Below are 17,716 nucleotides of genomic sequence, written 5' to 3' on the forward strand. Positions count from 1 at the left end.
TGAGAGGAAGGCAGAGAATGTAGATGAGAGACAGGGATGAACAGAATGGCCTAGAATGCCTTCCCTGGTGCCCATTCATGCACACCACACAGGGAAGTGGGCAGCGGTCTGGGAGGCCGCTTTGACCATCTGGGAGGATTTCCTACAGCAGGCTGTCTCCCCATCACAACCCAGAGAGAGGGGAAGAGAATGATAGACTTGATGGTATAGAACAAAGTACTCAGTTTCTTTTATTAGGAGGGAGTACATGAAAAATTTGAAATTAATTGAAAATAAAATTAGATGACAGTGGTGATTTGACCACTAAGGAGGGCAGTGTCGCCTTGCCCTCAGTGTCCACAGTAGCTGCTTGTGAACAAAGACCACTACAATTAGATTTATAAATGACTTTCAATCTCACCATCAGGAATTTGCTTGCAGAGCACTAGAAAATTACAGAAAGTACTAGGAAAAAAAACCTATAACATCAAGATGATAAACTTGAAAAATGAAAGGAATTGCAATTTGCTTGTAAGATTTGCTTGTTAGAAAGGTTAAGATGAGGCAGAGAAAGAGCAGAGGGTGAAGCAAATGGAGGAGACAGGACCAGAGAGGATGGCAGAGGGGCATGTATCATTAGTTGTGGGGAAAGAAGATTTGAAACCCAAGTACAAAAGAACCTAGGAGATGCTTGGAGCAAAAGACACCCAAGGAAGAGGTAAGTGTTACTGAAATTATGAGAGGAGAAATGGGTTTGATACTTGACCGGCTTACTGTCTAGCAACTGAAGCATTTCGCCATGTTGCCAGGCTTCACTTATCCAGTTAACGTACTCTTTCTGAATTCGGTGAGGTAGGAGATTTCCTCACAGACCCTGTACAGGCCCTGCCCTGTGAATTCAGACACAGCACAGCCTGTGTGTTCTAAAACTGGTGAGTGTCATGTAAGGCTGCACTGTGAAAAGGATGAAGTGGAATCCTGACCTAGCTGCCTGCTGACCACTGGGTCTGGACAAATGACCCAACTTCTCTACACCCCATGGTACCTTCTGCCAGGAAGGGTGCAATGAGGACTAATCGCAATCACAATAACGTGTTTAAAGTGCTGAGCGTGGCATCAGGCCATCCTTGTGGGCTGTGTGAAAGGCAGTTACCCTCATCCCCTCCAGGGGCTACAGAAAGCTCCGCTGTCTCACTGGTGAGCTGGCAGAGGTGGTCTTCATGCTGCATCCCATCGTCATTGCTATAGGGGGACCTGCTGGGCTTCACATCTCTGGAAATGCATTTCTGTTAATGCAGCATCGCCTGTTAAAATAATGCAACATCTCCTTTATACCTCCTCCTCCTCCTTTACTGCCCGCCAGCCCCTCCCACCCACACATCCTTCTGGGTGTTCTTTTCTCCCCACGCTTGCTCCTCAGTGGTCTCACTCATTGCCTTTAATCCCTGATTTCTATTGCTAGTCTAGATTCTGAGCTCCACTCTTGAATGTCTTCATTTAAACGTGTCACTTTAGTCTGAAGCTTAACATGTCTAAAATGAAACATCCAAACACATGTTGTGGAACGGTGACCTGATGGGACTTGAATGTCCCAAGGGCCAGAACCCTCCTCTTCTCACCAGGGGACACAGCCCAGGGCGGTATGTGTCAATAACAGTTGGTGGCATTTTGTTGCTGTGTAAATTGTCTGTGGCTCTGTGTTCCCTACTCTTTTGAGAGTCCTCAGACGTTCTGAAGGTGGAGCCCACATCCTGCTCATCTCCAGTGTCCCTGAAGAACCCCACACACAGAAGCTCTGCACAGAGTGGATACGTATTAACTGCTGGTTGAATTGAATTTTTGCTGAATGCTTCCCACAGTCACCGAATGTTCAAACTTTCGTTCCAAGAAGTCTTGTCGCAGTACAATGGCCCCAGTGTACTTCTCCCGTGATGCCAACAGGCCCCAAAGCTGACACTGGAGCCACTCTCACTCCTCTCGAACAGCTCTTGCTTCTGCTCCTGTGGTTTGGCACGTTTGGCATTCTACCTCAATTCCAGGACCTTGGCAGTTGGAAGAAGCCATAGTAGGCACACCCAGAAGTGGAAGATGAAGGGAACTGACCGTACAGAGGCACTCACTGCAGGCCATTCTCAGAACCCATTTTCTTCCTTTCTCGTCTCATTTGCAAGGGGCTGGGGCCTCCTAAACTGACCATCTCCTTCCACATCAACAAATAAGGGCATCTCTACGTGTCCATGGAGCCCTCAGAAGGGCCCACAGGGACAGGGGCAGCCTTGAAGAGGCAGGCTCTGGTTGCTGGGACCCCCCTTGGCCCAGTAGAGCTGTGCTGTGGACAGGGTGGGCCTCTCTCAGGGAAGGAGGGGAGGGCAGAGGACTGGGGACAGGAGTGAGGCAGGCACAGTTTCCCTCCATGCTGCAAATGCTCAGACAGCCCGTGACAGTGGCCCGGTACCACTCCCTGACACTAAGTTTCTCAGCATTTCCTCTCCCCTCCCACCACCGCACATCCCAGGGCCATTCGGGCTTCTGTGCAAGTTCCAAGGGGCCGCCTCTAACTACACCCCCTTTTCTCCTACTCAGGAAGACATATCCAACTTGAGTGACTGAGTGACATTTGTGTAGGGATGATATTGAATGCTGTCCAATTAATACCTGTATTTTATTTATTTTTTTTATTATTTTTTTTAAATACTTGTATTTTAAAAGACAATTGGCACCAACCTTGCCACTGCTATCTAAACTGAGCAAAATGGTTTGGGTCCCGTAATCTGAAATGATTTGGGTGGTACCAAGGAAAACAAGAAAAGGTCAGAGCATGGAGACATTCAGAAAATCACTATGGGGATTATAGGCCTAGCGCAGATGCAGTTATTTGTGTTAGGAATTGTGCTCTTACGTTTGGTTGTGCTGATATTTTAAGGACAACTATCATTCTCTATTTCCCTTTTCTATAGTTCATAATTCCTAGGTGCTCATTGCCCGCTTTATGGAGCATATGTGGTTCAAATCCCACTCAAACCAATTCATAAGGTAGTTATAGGCTTGCCTGGGATTCATATTGAGTATCGTTTGAAATAAGCAGACCATTAGTTAAGGGTTAGAAATAGTTTTGCTATATTGAGATTTTTGGTATAACAGCCCTTCCAGATCATTGGTAAATCATCTGACCTGAAACAATACATATTTTTTGAGTCAGTATGGTTGGTCTGGTGATCTAAGGTCCTAAACCTGTATTAAACACCTATTTGATCCTGCAGATACAGAGTTAAATAATTCTAGAAAGAGAGAGCATATTTCTGAGCCATATGTTTTTATCACAATAAATGAACAAACAAACAAACCTCTTGTGGGGGAAGGAATTAATAGACTAATAGGATATCCTCAGGGGGGGATAAAGATGCAGCTAGGTCTGCAGTAAAGGTGTACAGGGCACAAGCAGTGTGCCTCTTCTCAGTGTTTTTTGATCTTTGACTTTTTTAAGCACACACTTTTTGTCTTTGGGAATTTCCTTTTTACAGTAGACTTTTACAGTAGACTTCTTTTCATTTGCATGAAGTGGAAGCTTATTCACTGTTTCACAATGTCTTTTCTTTACTGAAGATTATCAAGTTGCTTGGTACTCCTATTGGAGTTAGTACCTATTGGAGTTAGTACCAGGACTACCCTTTCCCATTAACTAAAGTAATAATGGTTTTCCTCTCAGCAGTACCCCAGGAATCTCCTTGGGGTACCAGAAGTCTCTCCCACTGTGACTTGTTATGTTTGGATTGCAGGTGTGCATGGCTCTGAGATTTGAACCTGATTCCTCGAATCCTAGTCATAAACTCATACGGGCTAAGCCAGCAGCCCTTTTCCTCCAACCTGCTTACTGCCTATGTCCTTATTGTGCAGGCCCTGTCATTTAGGGAGCTATGCTGCAGAGTCAGAATACTGGGCGCTATTTCAGGGGACGGACATTCACCCTTGGCACACCGGTTCCTGTCGCTGGGTTTAGAGCTAGAAGGCCCACACTAGCGCTCTTGCAGGCAGTGCCCAGACAGCAGTTTGATCCCAATCAAGTCCCTTAATGCTCTGAGTCCCAATTTCTTCTGTGAAATGAGAATAACAGTTAGTACCTACTATTGCTCACAGAATTGATGTCTGTCTGTTCCTTAAATCTGACATTCATCCATTCTATAAATATTTATTGAGAATTTACCTACTTGGAAGACATGGGGCCACAGTTGAATAAGACAGTACATCTGCCTTGGAGGAGCTCTGTGTCCGGTGTTGAATGGATCAAGGAATATGATGCACATATCAAAGAAAAAAACAACTTTATTTCACATCCATTAAACTGGCTATTATAAAAAATGGAAAATAGTAAGTGTTGACGAGGATATGGAGAAAGTAGAACCTGGTACATTGCTGGTGGTACTATGAAGTGGTACAGCTGCTATGGAAAACTGTACAGTAGGTAGTTTCTTAAAAGGTTAAAACTAGAATTACCATGGGCTCAGCAGTACCACTCCTGGGTACACACCCAAAATAATAGAAAACAAGGACTCAAGCAGACACGTGCACACCAATGATCATAGCAGCGTGGTTCACAAAGGTGGAACGAACCCAAGTGTCTGTCAACTGATAAATGGTTAAACAAGATGTGGTGTATACAGACAGTGAAAGATACTCAGCCTTAAACAGGAGTGAATTTTGATTCATGCTACAATATGGATGAATCTTGAAAACATTTTGCTAAGTGAAATAAGTCAGACACAAAAAGATGAATATTGTATGATTCCAGTTAGATGAAGTACCTAGAACAGGCAAATTCAGAGAGACAGAAAGTAGAATAGAGGTTACGAGGGGATATAGAAAGGGAGAAATGAGGAGTTAGTGTTTAATGAGCACAGAGCTTCAGTTTGGGGTGATGGAGAAGTTCTGGTGATGGTGACACAACATTGTGGGTGTATTTAATACTACTGACCTGTGCACTAAAACATCATTTAAATCAGGGGTGTCCAAACTTTTTTCAACGTTTTTTACCAAGGGCCATATGCAGTCAAATAAACAAACAGTTGGGCCACTTACTCGAGGTGAAGTACGTATTGCCTCACCTGGTTTATTTAAGTAAACTAAATATGTTTTTGGAATTTGCTGCGGGCCAATTTACAATGGATTGCAGACCGCAGTTGGCCTGCGGGCCGAAGTTTTGACACTCCTGATTTAAATGGTTACATTTTATATCATCTATATTTCACCACAATTTTAAAAAAAAATTTATAATGCCTGATATGCTACACAAATGCAGTATTGTTAACTTGAAATAGGATTCATGGGATTGTGCTTAAAATCAACCCATCCTTTAAAAAAGTGCAGTATGCATGAAATTACTCTCTCATTATTTATTATGTGGTATTGAAGAATGCGCATCCATCCAGATAAACTTCAGTAACAATTTATTTAGGCCTCAGCCTCTCCCAAAAAGAATTTGAGGTAATTTACCCTAAACACATCAGAGTAATGAGATCAAATCCAATTAACATAGGACAAAATATAGAAACCAAGATACAAAATTGGAAAAGAGGGAACAGCAATTGAGGAAAACACTCAACTGTTAGCCTTCCAGGAATTAGGGAACTGTTAATATTCTTCAGGCCTTTTACAAATGCTTTAAAATATCATTGGCTTGAACATGATCATTGTGTGTGTCTATACTGTTTCACGTTGTAATCGTTCACAGTTCTGAGAATTTATTGTGTAATTACAGAACACCTAATTGAAACCGAAGAAGGTTATAAAACTAAGAACATGTTTTCCTAAGTCAGAGCCCTCAAGACCTATTCTGCACTTAATGAAACAGGCTCCTGGAGAGGGTATCTGCCCTGCTGGCCAAATCTATCTCCTACACCTTGCCCTGAGCTCCTGCATCGAGTCCACACTGTAGCTGGAATGACAGCCACGTCCTCCATCCAGGCGCCCCCTGCCTCTCACGCTCCCCATCCAGACTCTGCCCCAGCAGCCTGCTTCCCTCAAGGCCCCTGTGGAGCCTGGACTCCTACATTGTGCTCAGGTGTCCTTCCTGAAACACCCTCCTGTCTTCCTGGCCAGGACCTCACCTCCTACAGAGGACAGTTCAGATTTCACCTTCTCCAAGACCTCTCAGTCACGTTGATTCCCCTTCTCCTGCTGTTCTCCTACTCCACACTTCAGTTACACATTAACTAGTTAACTGAGGTTGTAAATGAACAGAAAGTCTTTCGACCTGTGTTTCGTGTCTTGTAAAAGTGAAAAGCGAGGTGCAATTAGACCAAAGACCACATCATACATTTTATTAGAAATGATAACATATTTAAAGAATTATCTATGAGAGCCAGGGGGATACTCAAGATGATCTAATTCAGCCTTTAGACACATAAAGAAACAGACCCTGAGAAAGAAAGTGACTTGCTCAAAGTTACCTTGTATTTTCAAAATAGAAATAGACTTGGAAACCTACTTTTCTGAAACTGTGTATTTCTATAATGCCATGCTAGTTTCCTTTCATTTGTGTTTTATTTAATAGTCAGCAAACAAGACTTCAGATGTTACTCAAACATGGGCCAGGAGAGACAATGTAATGTAGTGGGAAGAACATTGGCTTAGCCAAAGCCATTGACCTTAGGCAAGTCACTTCATGGCTCGGGTCCTGTCTTTTCATCTGTCCAATAAGGATAAATTGGATGGAATTAAAGTCATAGCTGCTTCTAACATTTTATGAACCTATAGACTGTTGGCCCAGCCCCACCAAAGAACTTACAAGTACTGATAGGAGCATATGTCTCTGGCTTCTGCTCCCTCCTCCACACTGTTTCCCTCGGCCTCGGGACACACTTCCTCCTTTTTATCCCTTGGCTTCCTTTCTTTTTTAAACTCATCTTAAACTTCACTCCACTCAACTCAAAATAAATAGTGTCTTCCTCCATGCTTGGCCTAATTATGGCCCCTCCTCTGCACCTGACTCTCCTCACTACCTTATCACACTACACCATAGTCACAGATTTTCTTGTCTGTGCCATTAGACGGTGAACTGACTAAGGCCCGGGATTATGGTACATTGCTCTAGCCCAAGTGCCTATAATATAATGATGCCTGGTTTATAGTACAGAACCAATAAGTGCTAAGATCTAATTATTTTTGCCTGGGAAGCACGGACAAGACTGTGGTACAAATTCCATCTGAAGCTGTTAGAGTTTTCTTGGAGGAGCTTATTGAAACTGGGTTTTCAAGAATGATTGGGATTTGAAAGGAGGTGTAAAATAATAACACTGGGGTAACGAAAGTGGGGAAGGTGGCTAAAGGGAGTGGGTCAGATCAGTATTACTTAATTGAAGCAGAGCATCGATTTTAGAATCGTCTGTGTACTTGTGAAAATTACAGATTCCACCTGTAGCTCCCACCCACCGTTCCTCATTCTGAATCTGTAGGTCTAGATTTACTTTTAGAGCAAGCTCCCTAAGTAGATTCTTATCACATGAATGGAGAGTCTTGAACTCCTGGAAGGAACATTGGCAGTTGTGGGCAATTGAAAGCTATGTTAAGTTTTTGAAGATGGAGAATTATGGCACGATGACGATGGAGCTTTAGGAAGACTGGTGGTCTGCAAACCAGATTGATGGCAGTGGATTTTCAGAAGCAAGGGTGGGCTGCTCGGAGTGCACCAAAGTACTTAAGAATGGAGATTTTCCTCTCTACTGGTAGCACCAGAAATGGAGAGGAAACTGACTCCAAGAGGCATGTTGAGCGGTGAGATGATGAGGCTTGGTGACAGGTTGAATATAAGTGATAATGACAGGAAGGGGTCTGAAATGAGAACTGTATTTTGGGGACCCCAGGAAAATGGCAGTCCCACTGATGTACATGCTATTTCTGTCTAATGAGTTCTGCTTCAGCCTGACGTGACTGAGGTGTCTGGAAGGCATCCAGATAAAGACGTGGATTGGCAATGTGGACTTGAGTGTGGCCAAAGGTCTGGGAAGAAAATAAAGACGGGGGAGAGTCAATAGCATGAGTGAAGAGGAAGGAAGAAAGCCTGGAAACCTGAGCTGACCTTTGGGGAGGAGCAAAGATGAAGGAGGAGGAGGAGAAAGATGAAGCTAGGAAGGAACAGAGAAGAAACAGAGTTATGAGGATTGAATAATAAAGAGACACCAAAGAAAGAGAAAGGTTGAAGAAGGTGGATACCCATTATATCAGGTGTTCTAGAATTTGAGAAGGACAAGAACAGATCTTTCAACTTGGTAAAGAGGGTATTAGATGAAAACTAATTTTTAAAAAGTGAAAAATCAATAATATTTTCTGATGTGTGTGATGTGATCTGTCAGACCAGGAGAATATGAAAACTCTTGATAACAAATTGTGTTGACAATGAGTGAGCAGAGATATACTTCTGACAATCTGGTTCCCAAAAGGATACTCTTCTATTTGAGAGCTGGGAAACTGGGGATGGGTAGGGGGTAGGGAGGATGAGGGGCTAGGATTAAAAGGGGGAACAGATTAGGATGTATGGACAAAGAAGAAACTTACCAGGAAATTCTAACATGTATGTATTTTAATGATCTGGTTTACCAAATAAGGTTGCATTTATTATTTTAAAAGGTTCCATTCTTGCTCCTCGGTTATAGTGTCATCTGAGACAAACATGATGTGTTATATAGGATGAAACCGGATACCAAAGCTCTGTTTTGACACTACCTTAAAATATGGCTTCAGAGACAACAGCGGTCCCTTAAAACACATTATGCCTCCATTTCTTCCTTAATGACCTGGGGTGGGGGTGAAGGGAGATCCACTTTTAAATGAAAAACAAAGTACCAGAATGTACACTCGTGCAGGGTACATTAGTGCAGGCTGATCTGACTTGGTGACTTCGTTTGGTGTCCTAATTACAGTGCTCACCTTTGGGCAGATATCCATCAGGACATAGGAGCAAATTGCTCTAGGTGTTTAACATTTTTACATTACTTGAGAACTCCCAATGTTTTCCATTCCTCATCTACATTACATATACAGAGGGTGCCACAAAAATGTATACACATTTTAAGAAAGGAAAAAACTGTATTAAAATTGTAATACTCAATGTATGCCGATAACAAAAGATGAACACAAGTCACGTGTGTACCTTTTTTTGGCACCACCAGTACTTTGTGACGTTAAGTGTTAAATCCTTGAGAGTCTTTTCTCTGAACAAAGACATGTATTTTGGAATAATAAAGCAGGCAATCATCAGATAGAATCATAAAATTTCTCCCATTTTATAGTTATTTGAAAGGAAAACAAAGGAGAGGAAAGGAAAAAGAACAGCTTAACAGTGATGCGAGGGCTATTTTTTTTCCTAAACCTGAACTGAAATGTAGGCGACCAATGTTCAGGAGACTTCCTATTGTTGGAGTTTCATCTATCGCAGTCATTGCAGTTGAAAAAGTAAAATGAAGCAGTTGGATGAGATCTACAGACCATTTTCCAAAACTATAAACTAGGACATGACTTGACAAGGGATTTTTTTTTTCTTCTAAGTTGTGAATATTTTCTTGTTTCAGATTCTTAACTACTCTGGAGTCTCTAAGTTCTTACATAACTGTTAGATAATAAAATTGATTTCTGCCCACCATCTTTCTGCCTTCAGACTTCATTTAATCATCAATTCATTCTTAAACAGACTTGCCAAGTTGCTTAAGCCCAATGCGTCATGAGGACATAGGAGGCTGGCTTTACTCTGGTTTCCTATGAACGCTTATCTGTTGCTGTGGTCCTACTCGGTATCAGGACTGATAGAAACAGATTGGTATCAAGGCTTATATTTCCTTCTGACATAGCAACTGTCATCATTTTCAGGATGATTATAAAAAAAAACACACACACACAAAAAACTGTTACTCAGTGATGCTGTTCACTAGGTATGATCTTAAAGAAACTTTTTGGTAGTCTTTATCTTTCTTGAAATTGTATCCTCTGTCAATGGCTATCTTTTGTCAGTCTTGTCATACAACAAGTTTTTGTAAATAGATACAAAAATTGCCATTTTAAGAAAGAATAATTGTTGCGCTCTAAAATATGTAAATTGTAGAACTTATTTACAACTCTCAAACAGGGTTCATATGTCATCACCTCCAGTAACGTTCATGTTAGGTGTCATGTAAACTATTTTTTAATTTATAAAAGTGGTAAATGTTTAAAAAACTTTTTTTAATCAAAGGGTGTAGAGAAAAATATAGAAATTCTCCTTCCCTATATTCTAGCTTTCAGGACCTCTCTCCAAAAGCAATCACTGTTGACAATGTCTTAAGTTTCTTTGCATGAATTTTCTAAGCATATACAGTTTTACATATACGGAGGGTGCCAAAAACTGTATACACATTTTAAGAAAGGAAAAAACTATTAAAATTGTAATACTCAATATATACCAATAACAAAAGATGAATACAAGTCACGTTTGACTTCTGCAACCAAGAGGTGCTCAAAGTGGTTACCATCAGCATCCAGCAGGCGAACTACTGCTTGAGCAACGTTGAACAGTGTCCACTTTTATACATTTTTTTGGCAATGCTGTGTATATATATATATATATATATATATATATATATATATATATACACACACACACTTATTTTTATACTATGCGTACTTTTCTGCATCTTGTTTTTGTTTTTATTTAATTCCCTTAAAATACCTGAACTATGTCATATCAGCATGAATCAATTGGTTTCATTCTTTTTAAAAACTGCATAGCATTTCATCATATGCATGTACCATAATTTATTGATGAGTATTTAAGAAATTTCCAGTTTATATCTGATTTTTGTTGAAGTGCTATTGTTCTAATACAAATAATAAACAGTCTTAGAAGTGAAATTACTGAGTCAAGGAGCACATGTTTTCAATTTTGATGAGATATTTCCAAGTTATCTTGAACAAATTTTCGCTTCAACCAATATTGTCAGAGTGTTTCCACATCCTCATCTCTCAGTCTTACTCTGAGATTTGAAATTCCTGTCATTTTAGTAGTTGAATATTGTCACTCATTTTTACTATGCCCTTGTTGGATTAGTGTATTGAGAATCTTTTTTACATAAGACTAATAGTTATTTGTGTATTGGTGTGAATTTCCTATATTGTGTCCTTTGATTATTTCTCCCTTGCCATGTCCATTTTATGAAAGGAAAAAGCTATCACTAGGATAGGTTACTGTTAATAGATCACCCGCCAACAGTTCAAAGGAAATCATAAATGTACATATTCTACACATGAACACTTGTACTGTGTTTCCCTAAAAATAAGACCTAGCCGGACAATCAGCTCTAATACGTCTTTTGGAGCAAAATTAATATAAGACCCGGTTTGTATTATATTATATTATATTATATTATATTATATTATATTATATTATATTATATTATATTATATTATATTATATTATATATTATATAATACCTGGTCTTATGGTAAAATAAGATCAGGTCTAGTATTAATTTTTGCTTCAAAAGACGCATTAGAGCTGATGGTCCGGCTAGGTCTTATTTTCAGGGAACCACGGTACAAACACTGACTTACTTGAAGGCCTAAAAGAGAGCCTAAAAAAGAAAGCATGGCCACAAAACCTGAGAAGAGAAGAGAAGTCTGTCTGGAGATAGATGTGAGGACTAGCCTTACTCTTTCTATTGATTTTCTTTCTTTTTTAAAAAATATTTTTATTAAAATATAGCTAACATACAATATTATATTAGTTTCAGGTGTAAACATAGTTACTCAACATATATATACCTAAAGAAGTGATCACCATGATGAGTCCAGCAACCATCTGACACCGTACCACGCTGTACAATATTATTGACTATATTCCCTATGTTGTACATTACATGCTCATTACTTATTTGTTTTATAGCTGGAAATTTGAACTTCTTATTCCCCTTCACCTTTTTCCTCCCTTTTTAAATTTTTCAGTTGACATTACAGTTGACATTCAATATTATTTTATATTAACTTCTGGTGTACAGCATAGTGGTTAGATGTTTATATAATTTAAGAAGTGATCCACCTGACTAGTCTAGTACCCACCTGACACTATATGCGTATATAGTTATTACGATATTATTGACTATATTCCCTCTGCTGTACTTTACATCCGCATGACTATTTTGTAAATACCAATTTGTACTTCTTACTTCAGCTTTCTCACCCTGACCCCCAACTCCCCATCCATCTATCACCCCGATAAATCTCGTACCCATCTAACACCATACATAGTTATTACAATATTATTGACTGTATTCTTTATGCTATATCCTACATCCCTATGACTGCTTTGTAACAACCAATTTGTACTTCTTAATCCCTTCCCCTTTTTCACCCACTCCGTAATGCCCCTTCCATCTAGAAACCCTCAAAATGTTCTCTGTATCTGAGGTTGTTTCTGTTTTGTTTGTTCATTTTGTTCTTTAGATTCCACATATAAGCGAAATCACATTGCATCTGTCTTTCTATCTGACATACTCCACTCAGCACAATACCCTCCCGGTCCATCCATGCCACTTCAGATGGCAAGAAACCATTCCCATCCATGGCTGAGCAATATTCCATTGTATATATGTACCACCTCCTCTTTATCCATTCTTCCATCAATGGCCACCCAGGCTGCCTCCACATCTTGGCCACTGTAAACAATGCTGCAATGAACATACAGATGCACACATCCCCTCGAAGTAGCGTTTTGGGTTTCTTCACAGAAATACCCTGATGTGGGATTACTGGGTCCTTCTTTGCTGCTTAAAAAAATGACTGGAAACTTAGTAACTCTGCTCAAAATTTCCCTGGGGCAGGAGTCCGGGCACAGCATGACTGGCTTTTTGCTCAGGTTCCACAGAGCTAAAATCAAGGTGTTGGTTGGTCAGCTGCACTCGGTATCCTCTTCTAAGTTCAAGTGGTTGTACCTGAATTTAGTTCCTTGCAACTGTAGGACTAAAGTCACTGTTTCCTTGCTGGCTATCAGCTGGGGGCCACTTAGCTCCTAAAGGTTACCTGTGCTTTTTGCCACATGTCCAAAGAGAGCAAAGGAGAATCTCCCTTGTGTTAAATTGTTAAATCCTTCTTGTGATTTCAATCTCTCTGAATTCTAGACCTAGATCTAAAGAGTTCATGTGACTAGGACAGGCCCAACCAGGTAATCTACCCATCTTAAGGTCAACTGATTTGAACAAGTCAGAATGGCCGAATCCCTTCACAGTTGCACCTAAATTAGTGTTTGATTGACTAACCGGGAGGGGGTATGTGTACACCAGGGGAATCTTGGGGTCCATCTTAGAATTCTGCCCACTACACCCCACACCTACCTTCCTCAAGAGGAGCATACAGAACTCTCGTCGTTTGGCTGACGAAATCAATCACACTGAAACATCAAATGCCAGAAGAAGGGGGCATGACTGGCACTTGTCTAACTCTGTGCACAACAAAGTACCTCCCTGTGGGTCAAAGATCCATGTGAGCAATGAAAGAGCAGAAATCTGGGGAAAAACATCTACGTGTACAATGTGGGGGTCAGGCAGACCTTCCTGACCAAGGATCCAAACTAGGTATTTTTGACTCCAACGTCTGCCCTCTTGACCTCCACAATATGGCCCACCAGAGGATAAGTCATTAGCCAGCTCTACAAGTGGATTTTGAGTCCTCTAACCTTGCCATTTCTTTTTATGTCACTGTGATTAGAGTACGGTTTGGCCTTGGGTATTCAACAGAACATAATGAACTGACCACAGCCTAAGTAATTGAGCCACTAAGGGGAACTGTTGATGAGCATCATGCCTAAAAGAATTCTAAAAAACTGTTCTCCCTCCCTCTCTCTCTTTCATCTTCCCACCTGCTGCTGTGATTCAGGCGCATTATACAGGACTTGCTTGAGACTGAAGAGATTTATATAAAAGAGATTAAGAGCATAATTGATGTAAGTAGAATGGAGGGGGGCGTTAAGCATGTATTCCAACTGAAAACGTTTTGTTGCACAAAGAGATTCAAAATAGCTGCCATTTGTCTTCAGAAATCCCCCCAAGGTTTCAGGTCTTTTAATTTCACAAGTGTCTTTCCAGTAGGAATACGAACATTATTATGACTATTGATCCATGTTAACTAACTTCCAAAGGGTTGTGCCAATTCATGCTGATTCTGGCAATGCCCAGCGAGGTCCACCATATGCTTACCAACAATGGATATGATAATTGAAATGTTTTTGATAAGTTAATAAGGGAGAATTTTTTCTCATTTTGTAAGTAGCACTATTTGCTTTAGAGTGGAAATATTTTCCAAAGGGGAAATATGAGGAATAAACTATATGTACAAAGTTATAATAGTTCTTTGTTTTGTTTTGTTTTTACTATAAAATATCAGAAGACAACTAAATATCCAGTTAAAAAGGGAATGGTTACTCAGTTGGTTAGAGTGCATGCTCTCAACAACAAGGTTGCCAGTTCTACTAAGATTGAAAGGGCAACAACTTGACTTGGAGCTGATAGGTCCTGGGGAAAAACACACTGTTCCCCAATAAAGTCCTGGAAATACACACTGTCCCCCAATAAAGTCCTATTCCCCTTCCCCAATAAAATCTTTTAAAAAGGGGGGAATGGTTAATTAAGTCTGATATACATGCTAAATGAAATCTTATTCAACTGTTACAAAATAATTATTTTGAATAATACGTAGCAACACTGAAAAATGCTTATAAGATTAAATTAAAAGCAATATATGTAGAAATTTACAAGCAGACTCTAGAATGTATATGGCAAAACAATACAAATTGCATATATCTATCTATCTATCTATCTATCTATCTATCTATCTATCTATCTATCTATCTACCTACCTATCTATCTATATATATGTACTGTGATTATAACCATATAAAATAAGCTTTTAAAAAGTCATGAAGGTAGTATAATAAAATAATAATTGTGTCAGGTCATAGCATGATGGGTAAATATTTTCCTTTCACACTTGACTTGTATAAAACAAACATTTAAAAAATACATTTGTTCTTTCTATAAAAATGCCTTTTAATTATCATTGCCAACAAACCATCTCCTTCTGAAGGCGAATACATGAGCAAAATAATCTCAAAAGAAAGTGTTTGATGGAATGGCTTTCAGGGAATATGTGTGCCATATTCCCCACTTATTTTATTTAAGCTTGTTTCCCTCGAGTAGCTAATTCAGATCATCTCTTAATGTTCCTATCTGGAAAATCTACCTTGTTTCCACCTCTGCAGGGATATATCACTCCAATGGATTTTATTTGGCTGAAGCATCTGATTCCAGATGTTCTTCAGAATAACAAGGACTTTCTTTTTGGGAATATTGAAGAACTTTATGAATTCCACAACAGGTATATATAATAATTCAAATTATCAGGAAAAATGGAAAGTAAGAGACAGATGGAAACCAGACTGATAGAATTTGGAGATGAAAGTGTTTAGATATTTTCAGACTTAAGTAAGTAGCCCAGAGTCAATGGGTTGGGTTGGGTTGGGTTGGGATGAGAAGGAGGGGAGAAGTGCCACAAGATCCCTAAGGAAGAAGGGAAAGGACATTAGTGGAATGTGTGCCAGGGGCCAGGCACCAATGTTGTATTCATTTGAGTTCTTATTTATCTCTTTCTACACCAGCATTTACTGATCACCTGTTTGGTTTCAGGCACTGTGTTCAGCATTGGGAATACAAAGATGACGGGGACACCACATTTGCATAACTATTATCATAGGGTAGTGCTGGGAACTAGGGAGTTAAAAAATGTGAAGTGTTTCAACAGGTGCTCCTTTTAGCCCATGGCTACTTGGGTGCTGCATTCCAGAGAATTAGAGGTGGAAGGGACTTTGGAAATCATCTTCCAACCCTTTCATTTTACAGATGAGGAAACTGCGCCTTGTTTATTCACTTTACTCACTATAATGACCTCAAAATCACACATCTAATTAATGGAAAGGAAAAGAACCACAGTTGTATCCTGACTACATGTCATCTCTCTTAGTCTGTTGTCAAAACTAAAATAAAAATCTCATTTCTGCTACTTTCCCTGGAGAAATTATGCCACCTCTTTGAACCTCAGATTTCACATTAACCAAACCTCATCTTGCAAGGTTTGGTGGAGGATTAAATAAGATCTTGTTTGCAAAGCACTTAGCTCATGCCTGGCTTGTAGTAAATGCTCAGTGATTATTGGTAGTAGCAGTGGCAACAGCAGCAATTTTTATTAACATTATTATCATGTCATAGGGAGACTGAATGCATCCATTCTGCTATGGCTAGTGCTTAGAACGAGCAGAACAGCTGTGGGTGCTTCGAGGGCACCCTAATAATGTGACAGATCACATTTTTTTCTTCCAAATCAGTGTGTTGAAGATGAGTCAAGAGCAATAAAGCCTGGAAAACAACATTTTTCTAGGCACCTCTTAAAACCTCATATGATTTTACTTAAAAAGAAATTGTAACCCCATGTGTGTAAAAATCAAAGCATACTTTCTTTTCCCTAGGACTTTTCTACAAGAATTGGAAAAGTGCATTGAAAACCCTGAACTTCTGGCACGTTGCTTTCTCAAGAGAGTAAGTCTGTGTTCCCAATACTTAAAATAACTGTGATTAAAGTCAGCCTATAATTTTCTGTGTATGTAACAAGGACTAACAGAAACACCAATATCTCAAAACTTCTATCTGACTTTTGAATGCAAAGCAGGAGTCTTTCGTAGTATGTCCCCCAGTGGATATGAGTCCAGTTTGTCTGAGCTCACACTGATGGAGGGAGCCACTTACCAGCCTGGTTTCTCGCAAAGCCCGGTAAATGAAAGACTGGACCCCCAGGCAACCCAAAGCAGGTGACCCTGAATGACTCTGAATGACTAAGCTAACCCTTTTAGGACCAGAATCACACTTACATTCCTCACTAGCTATATTTATGCTCTCAAGAGAAGTACTGATGTTAAACTAAAAATCCCCCCAAATATATTTACTTCCATTTTATTTTTTACAGCATAGAGGGCGGCTAGAAAATGTTAAATCTTGGTTTAGCACTCAATTTGTGAATGTCCTATCCTACAGCAGCATACATCTGACCACCTCCCCTTCCAACTGTACACACTTCTTCCCTCTCCTCACTTCTCCACCTCTGCCTTGGGCAATAAATAGGCTGTTTGGGCCAGTAGTTCTCCCTGGCGCTGCCACAGAGAAATGTTTCACCCAACACCATTCCCCACCAAGTGCTTTCTTCCCTGTAGGAGGACTATGCAGACCGTTGGGTGCCTTCCACTCTCTAAGTCTTTCCCATTTCTTCTCTCTCCCCTGGCTAGCCCTTCTTTTCATGCACTTTCTTGTTTTTCTTTTTGTGAGGCTGAGACAACAGATCAAACAACTTCAAAATTTTCAACAACCCAAATTATGACTGATACAGTTTAAGAGCAGCACTTGTGATAAACTGAAAGTAAGCAAACAAAAATCCCCAGGTTTCAAGGTATTCGACATAATGCAAAAACAGAGCCTTCAACCCACAGAGCTCCTAACTAGCTTAAAAAGCCGCTTCTGTGGCCCTCTCTGGGCTTTCCACCACAGCCCCATGAGAGGTTTTAATCAAGTGCTAGAATTCAAGACAGCACACTAAAAACTGTTTTGTATTCGGTCTGATTAATTTCCTTTTGAATTACTTGTATAGCATTAATGTTTTATACTATTTTGCAATTTTGCACTCATCA

At 40.0% G+C, this 17,716-nt stretch overlaps 1 protein-coding gene across 5 annotated transcripts in view; it reads left to right on the forward strand.

The window, feature by feature from the left end:
• Positions 1–17,716, forward strand: part of MCF2L2 (MCF.2 cell line derived transforming sequence-like 2) — a 213,038-nt gene that overhangs the window by 148,417 nt on the left and 46,905 nt on the right. For all 5 annotated transcript variants that reach the window (XR_013995248.1, XM_081078213.1, XM_081078216.1 and 2 more), the window contains 3 exons: positions 13,867–13,933; positions 15,248–15,363; positions 16,508–16,577. Coding sequence is in view for 4 of the 5 variants with exons in the window: in XM_081078213.1 (XP_080934339.1) it covers positions 13,867–13,933; positions 15,248–15,363; positions 16,508–16,577 (253 nt within the window). In the remaining variant the exon portion in view is untranslated. The remainder of the gene's footprint in view (positions 1–13,866; positions 13,934–15,247; positions 15,364–16,507; positions 16,578–17,716) is intronic.

The sequence above is a fragment of the Rhinolophus hipposideros genome (assembly GCF_964194185.1).
Source record: "Rhinolophus hipposideros genome assembly, chromosome: 2".
Lineage (NCBI taxonomy): Eukaryota > Metazoa > Chordata > Mammalia > Chiroptera > Rhinolophidae > Rhinolophus > Rhinolophus hipposideros.